This window comes from Hypanus sabinus, chromosome 14 (assembly GCF_030144855.1).
Source record: "Hypanus sabinus isolate sHypSab1 chromosome 14, sHypSab1.hap1, whole genome shotgun sequence".
Classification (NCBI taxonomy): domain Eukaryota; kingdom Metazoa; phylum Chordata; class Chondrichthyes; order Myliobatiformes; family Dasyatidae; genus Hypanus; species Hypanus sabinus.
In genome coordinates, this window is record NC_082719.1 from 62,707,075 (window position 1) to 62,724,511 (window position 17,437).

The 17,437-nt window shown below is 42.7% G+C and overlaps 1 protein-coding gene across 4 annotated transcripts in view; it reads right to left on the reverse strand.

Annotated features, from left to right (window-relative positions):
* The window catches only part of trappc13 (trafficking protein particle complex subunit 13), an 80,532-nt gene that overhangs the window by 62,766 nt on the left and 329 nt on the right, over positions 1-17,437 (reverse strand). For all 4 annotated transcript variants that reach the window (XM_059989318.1, XM_059989315.1, XM_059989317.1 and 1 more), the window contains exon 2: positions 1,073-1,188. In XM_059989318.1, the coding sequence (XP_059845301.1) occupies positions 1,073-1,118 (46 nt within the window). In that variant the 5' untranslated portion in view covers positions 1,119-1,188. The remainder of the gene's footprint in view (positions 1-1,072; positions 1,189-17,437) is intronic.

The window sequence follows — 17,437 nt, forward strand, 5'->3', positions numbered from 1 at the left end:
GTTATTAAATTATAATAAGTACATAAAATATTTATGAAGGTGTTGCCTGGACTTTACAAGTCCCAGTTAAAAGGGCAGGTTGCATTGACTAAGATTTTATTCCTTGGAACATAGGAGATTGAAGGTTGACCTAGTGGAAGTTTCCACGCTCACATTTGACATTGACAGGATGGAAATGCATAGGCTTATTTCCCAGGAAGTGGTGCAAAAACAAGAGGGCACAGATTTAAGATCAAAAGGGCATCAGGGTCAGATTCTTCACACAAATGTTGATGCCCATTTGGAATGAGCTGCCAGAAATAGTGACTGAAGTACACACACTAGCAACATTTGAAAACCATCTAGTTAAGTACATAGATAAGAGGGGTTTGAAGAACAGTGGGCCAAATGGAGGCAGATAGGATTCGTTAACCAGGCACTCAATCAGCACGAACAAATTGAGCCAAACAGCCCGTCTGAATGACGTACGATTTAATGAATAATCAGAACTTTCAATACAGTACAGTGTAGCTAAATCGTAACCATCAACAGAAACAAAGTTTACCGGCAGGATCCTTCGCCAGAGTGAATTTCCCTTACCAAACAAATCACCTGATTTCCCTATCCACGTGAATTAGGTTAGTAAACGTCCACGGGTCTGGATGGATGTTTATTCGGATTGAAGGGCAAAGGTCGTTGACGCATCTTATTTCAGATTTAATACATAGTACAATTGACAGGAACTCGGCACTTAAACGGAAGTTAGGAAGAACTTGAACACTGGCAAGAAAATTAATTGAACCACCCGTTTTCTGCCTTGAGCCAGTCATAAGAAATGTGCGCGGGGTTTACCTGCGAACATGTCTGGTTGCTGTGCTCCCATCCCCAGGTCGGCCCGGGAAACAGATCCCAACCCCGGATACCGGCTGATTAGAAATCACAGTAAAGATTGGTTCGGCAAAGCTACTGAATGGCCGATACTAAGCTCGCCTGGCTCGCTTGGCCGCTGCTTGAACACCCTGCCCCAGCCCCAGCCCCAGCCCCAGGCTCCTGCCGTTATTTTCATCGCCCCAGCCCCGGCGTCACCCATTACCTTTCAGAGCGAGCAGATGCTCCTGCTTCGGCTGATTCACGTCCATCTTCACCGCTCGCAACCCGCATGCGCGAACTGCTTTACGGGCCCCGACAGTCGACAAACTGGGAACTGCGCTGCAACAGATTTCAAAACACAAACGATGAAAAACTGTGACCGTTAGAGGGAAATTCGGCTGCAGCCCCACGTCCCAGTCATATCTTAATTAATGTTTTTAAACAATCTATCTGTATTCATCAGTAGTTTTTTTTTTGCAAATACATTGCAAAGGTGTAGCCAGGATATTTGCTTCTGCCCCAGCAGGTTTTAATTTCCAAAACCTCCCCCGGTTCTACTGTTACATATGTTACATTGTCAAGGGTCTTGACTGTTAAGGCAGATGAACTCAGAGCATTGATTAACTTTGAGTACTGGAATATCACGGCGCTCATCAACTTCGGTACCAGCTTCCACCATGCTCTCAAATTCACTGGGTCGATTTCCGACACCTCTATCATCTTTCTTGATCCCTCTACCTCCAGATCAGGAGACATTATCCATCAACAACTTCTACAAACCTAATGATTCCTATAGCTATTTCAAACAACCAACCCACCTCCCCTTCCAACGAGTTTTCTTTTCTCTATCTATCCTCTTTTCCAATCTGCCCATCACCCATACTTCCCACTGGTTCCGCTCTCCACCTGCCCCCCTTAATTCTATTATCTACTATCATCTCCTATCAGATTCCACTTTTTCAGACTCTCTGTCACTTCCACGTATCATCTCCCAACTTCTGAAATTCTCCTCTCTCCCTCATCTGCCAAGCAGCTCTTGTTGCACCTTTTACAATGAATTGCAAAGAGATCTTTGAATTGGTATATTATAGTCACATGTATCAGGTAAAGAAAGTGTGTCTTGTTTACTATTCTCAGATCAAATCATCACACAATGCAGACATCCCACCTCTCCCAGAATTTCAGGGAGTCTCCCACATATGATAACAGCTCCCTAACGCCTGCAAATTTGATGCACCATCAATAACTCTGTCTGAGATGTGAAGGTGAGATATTGGCTTTTATTGACTGGAAGAAAGAACAAGCAGTAGTTGACCACCATACTACATCCAGGAGACTGAGGGCCGGCTTAGGCCTCAATCGCCTTTATACCAGGGTCTGTGGGAGGAGCCATGGTCAGTGGGAGGGGCCACAGGAGCAGTCAGCAGGGGGCGTGTCCAGACAGGTATATGTAGTTCACCACAAAATTATATACAATATCCTGGAAATTTATTTTTTTGAGAGAGAGAGAGAGAGAGAGAGAGAGGGAGAGGAAGAGGAAGAGTGACAGCCTGAGGGAGCATCCTGATTGGTCTCTCTTTGTGCTAAGTAGACCAATCAGCTTTCAGTGTGGGTGGGCTTTTCGGTAAACCTCTCTCCCTCTCTTTCATTGTCCATCAGTTCAGTTTAGTGTAAAACAATGACAGAATAAAGTACAAGCAGAAACGCAAAATTTAGATTTCAAAAAGTGGAACAATTATAATATAAGTAAGTAATGAATGAATCTGTAGAGATCCGGTTGTGATGAATTGTCACTCTCTGGCATGAAATGCACAAGTGCAATGAAAAACTTACTTGCAGCAGTAGGAAGTGTGATTACGTAGGGAGATAGGCTAAAAAATGCCAAATGGATTTTAATTTAATTAAGTATGAGGTGAAAAATTTTGGACATTCAAACCTATACAGTGAATGACACCGAACAGAGGTACCTGAGGGGGAAAGTTGATATTAGTTTGCTGGATTCAGAAGGCAATGGCAAAACCCTTCCGTAGAAAAATTTGCCAACAACCAATCATGGTCATGGAAAGAGCATGATTGCCTACATCGTGCAACATGGCACATAACAAACAAGCTGAGAGACAATAAAAAGTTTGTCTTGTATACTGGCATACAGATCAAATCATTGCACAATGCATTGAGGTAGAGCAACGTAAAGCAGTAACAATGCAGAATAAGGTGTAACAGCTGCAAAGGAAGTGTAGCGCAGGTAGAAAATAAGGTTCAGATCATAACAAGATAGATTTGTGAGGTCAAGAATCCATCTTATTGTACTATGTAATCAATTAATAGTCTTATAACTGCAGGATAGAGGCTGGTGGTATGTGCTTTCAGTCCCTATGGAAGAGGAAAGATGAGCAATATTCCCTCTAAGATACGCACATGTGTGCACACACACATCTTTTGCTACTAATGCATCAAGGAATTTAAACTGCATGCAAAATGTTGTTACCCTCTACCTCATTGGCATGTTACGTATAATTTCACAATCATACGCAATCACATTTTTTCCAGTTTCTGGTGCAGATGGAGTTTGCAATGATTTGTCTGTAGATTTTAGAACTGCCTTATTTATTCTGTATATATTGAAGAAATTATTGATTCACTATGTGGAATTCCAAAGAAGCAAAGGGTGTGAAGTGCAAAAGAACAGCATATTCATTTAAAATGGAATGGTTAATAAAACAGTAGAAACTGCTACACCGGAAGCTCATGAGGTCAGGAACGTGCAGTTACGAGAAATATTTATGTACAATACAGAAACTGGTGCTACCTGCATGTATTGTCACGATGCAAAAATTGCTGGAGAATTTGCATCGCTACATGCTGCTACATATGTTTTGTGAGAGTGCAGATGGACGAGAGTGAAAATGATGAAACCCAGATGAAATCAAAGTTCTTTTTGAAGGTGTTTTGCTAGTTATTAAAATGAATACCTCTATATACAAAATTCAGTGCGCACACGTTGTTGTCACTGGGCAAAAAGTTGCATAGCAAAAGATTTCTGTGCACATTGGTCATTACAAATTAGAAGGAACATTGACATCGAGGGACTATCTCGGGTGGATGAGAGTCTTGATTATGATGGCTACTTTACTGAGGTACTGAGATGTGCAGACAGAGTCCATTGTGGGAGGGCTGATTTCTATGATGTGCTGAGCTGTGTTCACAACTCTCAAGATTCAAGTTTATTTATTAAGTTTACATCAAAACACAGAGTGAAATGCATTGTTTGCATTTACAACCAACGCACCCAAGGGTGCGCTGGGGGGGGGGCAGCCTGCAAGTGTTGCCACATATTCTGGCACCCACATAGCATACCCACAATCCTCAGCAAAACAACACAGAACACAACAAAACAACAACAGGAAAACAAGGCCCATTCCTCCCTCCCAGACACACAATTACAAAGTCCTTTGACCCCAGGACAGGCCTCCAGCTTTCAGTAGATTCAGGCTTCAGCTTCCCCAGCGGACTTGCAGAGGTTTGCAAACTCGGCTCCAGCCAATGCGCCTCAACTTCTGGGCTTCCAGTTCAACCCTTGGCATCCCAAGACACATGGATCAATGAACACTCTCTCAAACTCCAGACTCACTGACAATGGGACCCAGAACACAAGTTCACCAGTTTGGGAAGCTGGGGTTATCAGAGCTCACTCCCTCTGCCTGCATGAACTCTGACTCCAGAACCCATTGACCAGACACTAACGTGGGGTTGGAGAGGGCAAGGTGGGGCTAATAGCCCTGGTCCATACCAGTCCGCCGGCCTGATATCCCACCAGACACCTTGGCCCAATCAGCAGATGTTCCACAACAGTGTCGCTGGCCTTTAAACACGGAGTGAAGACAATACTCCAGCCTAAATTCTAGCTCCTCTAGTTCCCCCACATCCCTGTCCCTAAAGCCTACCTCACATCTTTATCCCCAAAACTAACCCAATGAAACAAAAAAACTTTTTTTAAAAACCTTCAACTGATCTGCGACATCAACTTTCGACAGTTTATCGGGGTTACCTGCAGAGCAGTTGCTGTACTAAGCTGTTATACATTCTGTCACAGTGAGAGCTGACAAATGACTGAACCCAGATGCAGAGGAAGGACAGACTCCCATGTAGAGACCGAAACAAAAGTTTATTCACAGTCATTCCAATAGAGCATCAGTGGCTCAGCCAAGCAACACAGCGAGACAACTGATTCTCAAAACACCAGACCCCCGCGATAAGTGCTATTTGGGAGTCCACTTTAAATACGCAGAAATCCCATGCCAGTCAAAATAACCTTGACAAGATTAAACAGAAAGCCACAGGGCTTTACAACTCTAATTAGGGCTTTACAACTCTAATTACAACTTTACAACTCTAGACAACAATTAACAAATATGTTGCACTGGCCCACAGGGCTCATGACAGCATTCAGATAGAATGCTTTCTCTGGTGTATCAATAAAAATTGACATCAACATGCCAAATTCCTTCAGTGTCTTGAGGAAGTAAATGCATTTCCTGGGCATGGCCTCTATGTGGTTAGTCCAATATGGACTCTTGGTGATGTTCACTCCAAGGAACTTGAAGCTTTCAACCCTGCAGATGATACGAAGATTGCTGGAGGGGCAGGTAGTGTTGAGGAAACAGGTAGGATGCACAAGGACTTGGACAGGTTAGGAGAATGAGCAAATAAGTGGCAAATGAAATGCACTGTTGGAAAATGCATGGTCATGCACTTTGGTAGTAGAAATAAATGTGTGGACTATTTTCTAAATGAGGAGAAAATCCAGGAATCTGAGATGCAGAGGGACTTGGGTGTCCTTGTGTTGAACACCCTGAAGGTTAACTTGCAGGTTGAGTCGGTGGTGAGGAAGGTAAGTGCCATGTTAGCATTCATTTCAAGAGGTCTAGATTACAAGAGCAAGGATGTGATGCTGAGGCTTTATAAGGCACTGGTGAGGCCTCACCTTGAGTATTGTGAACAGTTTTGTGCCCCTCATCTTAGAAAAGATGTGCTGACATTGGAAAGAGTCCAGAGGAGGTTCACAAGGATGATTCCAGGGAATGAAAGGTTTATCATACGAGGAACATTTGACGGCTCTGGGTCTGTACTCGCTGGAATTCAGAAGGATGAGCGGGGATCTCATTGAAACCTTTCAAATATTGAAAGACCTAGACAGAGTAGATCTGGAAAACATGTTTCCCCCCCGTGGGAGAGTCGAGGACGAGAGGGCATAGACAGGTTAGGGGGCGCCCTTTCAAAACAGAGATGCAGAGAAATTTCTTTAGCCAAAGAGTGGTGAATTTGTGGATTTTGTTGCCACATGAAGCTGTGGAGGCCACATTGTTGGGTGTATTTAAGACAGAGATCGATAGGTTTTGATTGAATATGGCATCAAAGGTTTGGGGGAGAAGGCCGGGAACTGGGGTTGAGGAGGTGTTAGAGAAAAAGGATCAGCCAGGATTGAATGGCAAAGCAGACTCGATGGGCCAGATGGCCTAATTCTGCTCCTATGTCTTATGGTCTTATGGTCTCTCAGCTTAACACCATTGACGTAGACTGAAGCATTTGCACCACTGCACTTCCTGAATCAATGACCAGTTTTTTTTTTGTCTTGCTGATATTGAGAGAAAGCTTGTTATGACACCATGTTACTAAGATGTCTATCTCCTTCCTGTACTCCAACTCATTATCATTTGAGATACAGCCACTATAGTCACACCATTCCCAAACCTGAAGATGGAAGTACAACAAAATCAGGCCAGGCAGTCAAGAGAGTACGAGGAGTAGAGTGGGGGGGGGGGGGGGGCTGAGGACACAACCTTGTTGTGCACCAGTGTTTTGAATCATTGTGGTGAGATGTTGCTGTCTGTCCTTACTGATTGTGGCCTGTTGGTCAGGTAGTCAAGGATCCAGTTATAGAGGGACTGGCTGACTCCCCAGGTCCAGAGTTTGGTGATGAGTGCACAGCTGGCTGAAGGCAGCTGGGCAAGTAGATAGGGTGGTGAAGGAAGCATGCTGGCTTTCATCAATGAGGGTTTTGAGTTGAGGAATAGGGACATTATGTTGTAGTTATATAAGTTGTTGGTGATGCCACACTTGGGAGTATTCTGTACAGCTTTGGCCATCCTGTTACAGGAAAGTCATTGTCCATCTGGAGAGGGTGCAAAAGAGATTTATGAGGATGCTATCCGGACTAGAGGGTCTGAGTTATAGAAAGACACTGGCCACACTGGATCTTTATTCCTTAGAGGGCAGGAGGATGAGGAAAACCTCTCAGAACTTTATAAACTTATGAGGGGAATGCATAAGGTGCATAGTCAGTCTTTTCTCCAGGACTAGCAGACACAGAAACAAATATCAGGGTCAGGGTCAACCATGGGTGTTGCATCCTAGCTGCCTAGATACACAAGCTTGTGCAGTACAATATGGAGAGCGAGCTCCCCCTCTCCATGCGGCTGATGAATCCAAAGGAACAGCAGAAACCAATACAGTTTGGCACCAGCAGCATCGCAGGAGTTGCCAGTCAACTCAAGACTGCCTTAGGGACTCCCGCTCTGGACTTTTCCCTCAGGGTTTACGCCCAAAGCCTTCCACATGAATGAGTGTAGCAGCAACGTAGTGGAGTTCTGAGATCAGAGTTTTCCTTCTGGGTGAACTGCCAAACACAGCTGACAAGATCGATCTCCCCAAAGTTTTAAGGTGCCAGTGACTCACCTTTGCCCCTTCTCCTGTCAGTAGAAACAGTTCCGCTGGGCCTAGTACCTAAGCCACACATGAAGGCCAGGAGCTGGGCTTGGTTGTCAGAGGCTATTTGAGTTGGGAGCATTTAATGAGCAGTGAGAGCTTATCCTCATTACTATCCCTGGCCATAACAACTCCAAGGTACCTTAAGGTATAGATATGAGGGGAGAAATTTAAATGAGACCTGAGAGGTAACATTTTTTAAACCCTAAAATGAGCTACCAGAGGAAGTGATTAAGGGATTTAGATTCACATTTGTCTATCACATGTACATCAAAACATACAGTGAAATACTTGGTTCGCATAGACAACTGACACACCCGATGATGCGCTGGGGGCAGCTGGCAAGTGATGCCTCTCATTCCGGTGCCACAATGTTCAACACTACAGCTACAGAACAACAAAACAATCCATTTCCCATGTACCCCCAGTGTATTTGGAGGCTTTTGCAGGAACAACATTAGTGGCATTTCTCCAGGTAGGTCTGTGACCTGGAAGTATAGTTTACATGCAAAACTTCAAAACACACCTCCCTTGTTTGCAATACAATGATCTTCAAAACTTTTTTAAAAACTGCTTTCAGCAGAATTCAAAAGGAGCATTACGTGGTATTAATATCAGTATTTAAATTATTTACGTACTATGAGTTGCGTTACTCCTAATGCTTTTTGATGGCTATTATAATGCAAAAGAAACACTCCAGTTTGCTACATGTAGCTATGGTGAGCAATGGGCTCCAAGTCAGATAAGACTGAATAAGGATGTAATCAGCATCAAAGTATAATAAAGGTGGTGAAGTGATCTCAGGAAAGACTGTAGAACAAAAGTCCAAGCTCAGTAAGGGCATAGCAGCACCCATTTATCAAGATTGTTGGTGGCCCACTCATTATGAGAAGGGGGAGTGTGAGAAGTAAGACAGTTCAGGTCTTGAAGGGACACATGATGTGCTTTGGTATTCTTGATATCTTCTGTGATAAATAGTATTTGATAACTACCATTGGCCACAGATTCTCCCATTTCATCAATGTACTCCAATGGTGCCTACTGCGTCCCTCAGCAACGTTTTGAAAGAATGCCAAGGTAAAAATCACCAATCTGGTAACACTTATCTGGATTGTACAAATCAGATTATTTTATTTGATTTGGATAAGACTGGGACATAATACACAATATAATTATAGATCATATCTACTCCTTTGTTTATCAGAATCAAACATACCCAATGTGCTTTATATGGCTTTACTTCTGAAAATCTAAGTTCAGCACATAGCCCAGGCAAGAGCACAATTTTTGTTAAAACACATGGGAGAAATTCTGTATGTAATTATGAATAATTTTAACAGCATTTTGCAACATCATGAGAGTCATGTACCAAACCAAACTTAATTCATACATCAAAGCATTTATTAAATAAACAGAGATCCTTACAAGTGTAACTTTTAAAACATGAAACTTTTCCCATTTTAAAAAAAGCCATTAAGTCAATAAAGTTACTGAGGATAAAAGGATTCGGACTTCCAGTAAGTTGGCCACATGCTCAGACACAACAGCTTTTATGGGGTCAACCAAAGGTGTTATTGTATTTTTTAATATATATTTTACAATCGCAAGAATTTGCTGGACATTAACAACTTAAAGTACTTAAATCTACCCCACCAGTGAGTTGCCTGTTGGTGGAGAAACCGAAGCAGCCGGTGATGTGGACCATGATTGTGACAGAGAAGTGTTAATGTGCCAAGGTGGTGTGCAGCCTTACAGCGAGTGATCATCTTAGATGCTTTTCCAGAGTTTGCACGATCCTTTTGGATGTTGGTAGTGTGGAATGTTGCTAGTCTGATTCATTGGTTTATTGGCGAGTGGCCAAGGGAGCTGCATGACCTTGGTCATGGTGAGGACTAGGCCTCAGGCTGCTGTGTCGCCTATTAGCAGCCACCCAGGGAGAGGCGTCAGAATGGGGCGCTCCACTGGACTGTTGGAAGCAATGTGGTGTGGTGTCTATGCTAGAGTCAGTGCAGCCTTCAGTGTCTGCTTGGCAGAAGAAAAGTTATATTGTGTTTGACAGCAAAATGCTGCAACACTTCTGGACTCAGACTTGGATTATATTTTTTAATGTGCGATACGTGCCTTGTGCTGTGTATGACTATTGGTACTGTGTTTTGCACCTTGGCCCCAGAGTTCAGCTGTCTTGTTTGATTGTATACCATAAGACATAGGAGCAGAATCAAGCCATCTGGCCATCAAATCCATTCCGCCATTTCATCATGGCTGATCCCAAATCCCATTCAGACCCTGCCCTCTCAACATATCCCTCGATGCCCCGACCAATGAGGAATCTATCAAATACCACTTTAAATATACCCATGGACATGGCCTCCACCGCAGTCTGTGGCAGAGCATTCCACACATTTGCTACTCTTCAGCTAAAAAAAAATCCTCCTTACTTCTGTTCTAAAAGGTTGCCACTCAATTTTGAGTCTGTGCCCTCTAGTTCTGGATACCCTCATCAGAGGAAACATTCTGTCCACATCCACCTTAACTAGTCCTCTCAACATTCAGTAGGTTTCAATGGATTCTTCTGTGCATTCTTATAATTTCCAGTGAGTACAGGCCCTAAGCAGCCAAATGCTCCGCATATGTTAACCTCTTCATTCCTGGAATCAACCTCATGAACCTCCTCTGGACTCTCTTCAATCACAATACATCCTTTCTGAGATAAGGGGCCCAAAACTGTTGACAATATTCCAAGTGCAGCCTGATTAGTGTCTTATAAAGCTTCAGCATTATCTCCTTGTTTTTATATTCTACTCCCCTTGAAATAAATGCTAACTTTGCATTTGCCTTCTTTACCACAGACTCAACCTGTGAATTAACCTTCCAGGAGCCTTGCACAAGGACTCCCAAGTCCCTTGGCACGTCTGACATTTAAATTTTCTCCCTATTTAGATAATAGTCTGCACTACTGTTCTTTTTACTAAAATGTATTATCATACATTTCCCAACAATGTATTCCATTTGCCACTTTTTTGCCCATTCTTTCAATTTGTCCAAATCCTACTGCAATTGCATTGCTTCGTCAGCACTACCTACCCCTCTACCTATCTTTGTATCAAATGCAAACTTTGTCACAAAGACTTTAATTCCATCATCTAAACCATTGACAAACAATGTGAAAAGTAGCAGTCCCAACAGTCCCATTACTGACCCCTAGTCACTGCCAGCCAACCCGAAAAGGTTGCCTCTATTCCCACTCGCTGCCTCCTGCCTGTCAGCCATTCCTCTATCCAAGCCAGTATCTTTCCTTTCATGCCATAGGATTTTATCTTGTTAAGCAACTGCATGTGTGGCACCTTATAAATGCCTTCTGAAAATCCAAGTAAATGACATCCAATGCCTCTCCTTTGTCCACCCTGCTTGTTACTTCCTCAAAACACACTAATAGATTTGTCAGGCAAGATTTCCCTTTCAAAAACCATACTGACTTTGAATTATTTTATTATTAGTCTCCAAGTACCCTGAAACCTCATACTTAATAATGGACTCCAACACTTTCACAACCATTGAGGTTAAACTAACTGGCCTAAAATTTCCTCTCTTTTGTCTTCCTCCCTTCTTAAAGAGTGGAGTGATACTTGCAATCTTACAGTCCTCCGGGACCATGCTAAAATCAAGTTATTCTTGAAAGATCATGACCAATGCATCCGTTATCTCTTCAGCAACCTCTTTCAGGACTCTGGGATGTAGTCCATCTGGTCCAGGTGACTTATCCACTTTAAGAACTTTTGCCTTTGTAACAGCAAAGGCACTCACTCCTGCTCCCTGACACTCAAGGATCTCTGGCATACAGCTAGTGTCTTCCATAGTAAAGACCGAAGCAAAGTAATTATTAAATTCATCTGCTATTTCTTTGTCCCCCATTACTACCTCACCAGCATCATTTTCCACTGGTCCAACAGTAACTCTCAATTCCCTTTTATTCTTTATATAACTGAGAAAAAAACTTCTAGTATCCTGCTTTATATTATTGGTTACTTTGACTTCATATTTCATCTTTTCTCTTCTTATAGCTTTTTTAGTTGCCTTTTGTTGGATTTTAAAAACTTCTGAATCACTCAACTTCCCACTTACTTTTGCTACTTATATGCCCTTTCCTTGGCTTTTATGCAGGCCTTAACTTCCCTTGTCAGTCATGGTTGCCTAGTCCTGCCATTTAAGAACTTCTTTGTCTGTGGTACATATCTATCCGGTGCCTTGAGAACTATTCCAAGAAGCTTCAACCACCTCTGTTCTGCTGACATCTCTGCCAGTAAACCCCTCCATTCCACCTAGGCAAACTCCTCTCTCATTATTCCATTGTGGTACTGATATGTATATATACATAAGTTACTCCCTCTCAAATTGCAGTATGAATTCAATCATATTATGATTTGTGTTAAGGGTTCCTTTACATTAAGCTCCCTAATAAGATCCGGTTTACTGCGTAACATCCAATCTAAGATAGCCTTTCCCCTAAAAGGCTCAAGCACAAGCTGCACTAAAAAGCCATCTTGTAGGCATTCAACAAATTACCTCTCTTGTGACCCAACACCATGCTGATTATCCCGATCCCCTTGCATATTGAAGTCCCCTATTACAATTGTGACATTACCCTTATTACATGCCCTTTCCAGATCGCTTTGCAATCTCAACCCCACATCTTGGCTACTATCTGGAGGCCTATATATGATTCCCATAATGTTTTTTTTTATCCTTGCAAATTCTTAATTCCGCCCACAAGGATTTGACATTTTCTGACCCTATGTCACCTCTTTCTAAAGTTGTAATTCCATCTCTTACCAGTAGAGCCACACTACCACCGATGCTTTCCCACCTGTCCTTTTGATACAAAGTATTTCCTTCGATGTTAAGCTTCCAACTATGACCTTCTTTCAGCCATGACTCAGTGATGCTCATAACGTCACACCGACCAATCTCTAATTGCGGCAAGAGTTTGTCCACCTTATTCTGAATGCTACATGCATTTATACACAGCATCTTCAGTCCTGCATTATTGACCCTTATGAATTTGGCCTCTGTGTCATTATCATTAGTCTCCAAGTACCCTGAAACCTCATCCTTAATATTAGACGCCAACACTTTCCCAGCTACTGAGAGTATTCACGTAGGGTTGAAGGACAACTAAATTTGAACTTGAAATATGTGCTGCAAGTTAAATGTCCCCTTGAGCTACTTTCACCATTCAATAACATCATGGTTCACTTGATCTCAGCACAACTTCACTTTCTTGCCTGTTCCTCATCACAGTTGGCTTCCCAAACGAGATTTTTTTTAATTTCATCTTAAGTATTCACTGCTTTGTTATCCAGGAGTCTCTGGGATAAAGAATTCCATACTCTCAGTATGCTCTGTGTCAGCTCTTTCATAATGCTTCCATACACAAACTGCAGGGCTACAACTGCAGCAAATGCTTTGCTGAAGGCAGCATTTCAACTAGTATCTGAGCAGGTCAATCCATGCGGCGTACTTGAATTTTGAGGGACTATTTAGCTTACTACTCTTATTACGCCAGCAAGGGATTCTGCTACTTAATAAAATAACTTGGTACAGTATGAGTAAAATTTCTTCACTTTATTATAATGGTTAATTAAGAGAAAAAAAAGGAGGTTGCTAGGGTTCAAAGCTACAGGTGTGCTTGGTAATTTATTGTTTGTAACAATTTTTATACATAATCTTATCAGAAAAGACTCCTTAAAACCTATGCTTTTGAACAACATTTTAGACATCTACCTTCTTATCTCCTTATCAAATTTTATTTGGTCACATTCTGTGAAGCAGCTTGAGAAGTAGTAATCTCTTTTCTCTGAAATGCTTCCACAGCAGTTATGTCCAGGCACTGGAAAGTACCACTAATGCTCTTTTCCACAAATTCCTCCAAATTCACCAGAAGATTAAGTGACCAATACCCCAAGTCAGGGTGGATTTATTGTCACGTACACAAGTACGGTGAGGAACATTGAAAAACTTGTTTGCAGCAGCATCACTACAGATGTGTAAGTACAAACAACACCAAAATATATGTTATATTTATAAAATATATATTATACTGTAAAGAGTGGGAAAATGACTGTGCTATAAGAAGTGCAAAAAAGTGAGATGCCATCAGAAACAAGTACAGCGGGAAGAGGTCCATAATATATCATTGTTAAGATAGGGTTAGGGTTGTAACCAGTCAACATCTCAAGTACTGAACTTAGTGATGTGAGATTTCACACTTGATGGCAACAGTGAGAAGAGGATATGGCTCTTGATGATAGATGCTGCCTTCTTGAGGCATTGCCTCCTATAGATTCTGTCAACGTTGGGGAGGAATGTGCCCGCAATGGATTGGATTGTGTCCATAACTCACAGCCTCTTGCTTTCCTGTGCATTAGAACTGCTGTGCCAGGCCACCATGCCACCGGCCAGGATTCTTTCAGCAATGTATCTGTAGAATTTTGTGAGAGTATTTGATGACATGGCAAATCTCCTTAAGCTTCTAACCCTAAATCTAACCCCAGCACTGAAGCACAAATTACTCTTCAATGGCTAAATTTGACAGGCCATGTCATTCACATGCCAGACACCAGATTCCCAAAACTCTATTCAAAATATTGTTGTGGGAATAGATTAACAGTTGGACAGAGAAGAAGATTCAAGGATGTGCTCATGAACTTCCATGCCCTGGAACTACACTAAAGCTGTGTGTGAACAGAAAGCCTCTACCACCTCACAATCTACCTGTCTTGTCAGCCACCAACTGCCCCATAGTGCAAGGGTCTGTGAATCCCAAATTAGCCTGATCAGCCACTTGGGCAAACACAAACTGGAAGTGGAAACACAATATTTTCTATCATAAGACCATAAGATAGGAGCAGAATCGTGCCATTCGGCCCATCAAATCTGCTCCGCCATTTCATTATTTATTATCCCCTTAAACACTATTCTCCTGCCTTCTCCCTGTTGCTTTTGACACCCTTACTATAATTAAATGTACCCAATGACTTGGCCTCCGCATTGATCTGTAGCAACGAATTCCACAGATTCACCAACCTCTGCCTTAAGAATTTCCTCCTCATCTCTGTTCTAAAGGAACATTCTCCTTTTCTGAGGCTCTGCCCTCTGGTCTTAGATTTTCCCATTAATGGAAACGTGCTCTCCATGTCCACTGTATCTGGGCTTTTCAATATTTAATGAGATTCCCACAACCCCCATTCTTCTAAACTCCAGCCAGTAACAATAAGGAATATATATGTAAATTAAATAAGTGGTGCAAAAAGAGAACAAAAGCAATGGTGCAGTGTTCATCGGTTTATTGGCTGTTCAGAAATGTCAACACCATGGAGGGGGGAGTTACAAATGGTGCCAGAGGGTGACTGCTCCCAGCCCTTTTATGAAACAGTTTAAATTCTTCTCCTCTCTAATGCCTCTTCTTTCCTTTTCAAGGAAGGTGGGGTTCCCATTGGAGTCAGCGATCGACAGCTGCGCTCAAACTGGGTGGGTTCCTGCTCTCGATCAGCTGCATTTTGGTATCTCTGGGAGCAGCCTGGAAGATGTAGGCCTTCGGGGTTTGGCCCTGTGGACCCGATTCCTCACCAGTGTTGCCAACTGAAGTGCTTGTGAGAGATCGGAACATCGAGACAGCAGATGCAGCTTTTGGAGACCTTTGCATTTGAGTGGGTGATCTCGCTCTCCTCACTCTCCTGTCTATCCCTCCCTACCTACAAGTTGGGGAACTCATAATGGAAGTGGTGCTGCAGACTGTAACACTGAAACAGTGAGCTGTTCGTCCTCCCTCTCGCTGCGGAAGGAGTGCTAGAGAGAGAGAGAGAGAGAGAGAGCCTGTGGCATTTCCAACTGCTGGGTGAACAGTAGTTTTTGATGAACTGTAGATCACGGACTCTCTTTGGGGGTGTTGATGTTGCTTGCTTGATGTGGAGTGGGGGTGCTGATGCTTTCAGCTAGAATGTGGGGGAAGGGGAGGAGGAAAGGTTGATGTTTTTGCTGCTGCTTGTGTGTTGGGAGGGGCGATTTGGGGTTCTTGTGTTTTTCCTGTTATTCATTCCTTAGGGCCTTTCTTCCATTTTGTTGATGTCTGCGGAGAGTTAGAATTTCTGGTTGTATATTGTATATATTCTCTGATATTAATTGGAAGGCCCAAAGCCATCAAACACTTCTTATGTCAACAGTCAATCCAGGATCATGCTCATAAACCTGTCTGGACCTTGTCCCAAAGGATTGCCAAAGGAGGCAATCTAAATAGCTTCTGAGTAGACATGCTATTTTGGCTCTCAAGCTTAATTTTATGTTGTAAATTTACCTGCACTTCCGATATTGTGAAAGTTAATCATAGTTTTAACGTGTTTGTCTTGACAGGCTTGTTTCCTTTTCAGAATCAGGTTTATTGTCACTGAACTGTGTTGTAAAATGTATTGTTTTGTGGCAGCAATACAGTGCAATGGATAAAATAAACTATAAGTAACAATAAGAATTTTAAATAAGTAGTGCAAAAAGAGAGCAAAAATAATGTGTTGTTCGTAGTTTCATTGACCTTTAAGAAATCTGTGGTTAAGAAAGCATTTGGTGTATTGGCCTTCATCAATTGTGGGATTGAGTTTAGGAGCTGAGAGGTAATGTTGCAGGTATATAGGACCCTGGTCAGACCCCACTTGGAGTACTGTGCTCAGTTCTGGTCGCCTCACTACAGGAAGGATGTGGAAGCCATAGAAAGTGTGCAGAGGAGATTTAAAAGGATGTTGCCTGGATTGGGGAGCATACCTTATGAGAACGGTTGAGTGAACTCAGCCGTTTCTCCTTGGAGTGAAGGAGGATGAGGGGTGACCTGATAGAGGTGCATAAGATGATGAGAGGCATTGATCATGTGGATAGTCAGAGGCTTTTTCCCAGGGCTGAAATGGTTGCCACAAGAGGACACAGGTTTAAGGTGCTGGGGAATAGGTACAGAGGAGATGTCAGGGGTAAGTTTTTTACTCAGAGTGGTGAGTGCGTGGAATGGGCTGCCGGCAATGGTGGTGGAGGCAGATACAATAAGGTTTTTTAAAGAGACTTTTAGATAGGTACATGGAGCTTAGTAAAATAGAGGGCTATAGGTAAGCCCAGTAATTTCTAAGGTAGGGACTTGTTCAGCACAACTTTGTGGGTTGAAGGGCTTGTATTGTGCTGTAGGTTTTCTGTTTCTATTTGATGGATGAGGGGAAGCTGTTCCTAAAACTTGCCTGTGTGTCTTCAGGCTCCTACACCTTGTCTCTGATGGTAGTAATGAAAAGAGAACATGTCCTGAGTGGGGATCCTTAATGATGGATTCTGCCTTCTTGAGGCATCGTCTTCAGATGATATCATCGATGGTGGGAGTTTAATGCTCTCCTCCGAATACTTGTATATACCTATAGTTATGCTGTTTGTGTAAAACTAGTTCAGGCTAATTTACAAATTGTTAACATTAATTCTATGTCAACACAGTCAAGCATTCTCTTCTTACATCCCTATGGTGCTCCTCCCCCTTCCCTTTCTTCCATGGTCTTCTGACCTCTCCTATCAGATTCCCCCTTCTTCAGCCCTTATGTCTTTCACCAATCAACTTCCCAGCTTTCACCTATCACTTAGTACATCTTCTTCCCCTCCCCCACCACCTTATTCTGACTTCTCCCCCTTCCTTTCCAGTCCCAGTGAGGGGTTTTAGCTCGAAACGACGACTGTTTACTCTGCAAAGATGCTGCCTGGCCTGCTGAGTTCCTCCAGCAGTTTGTGTGTGTTGTCTGGGGGCAGCTTCTAC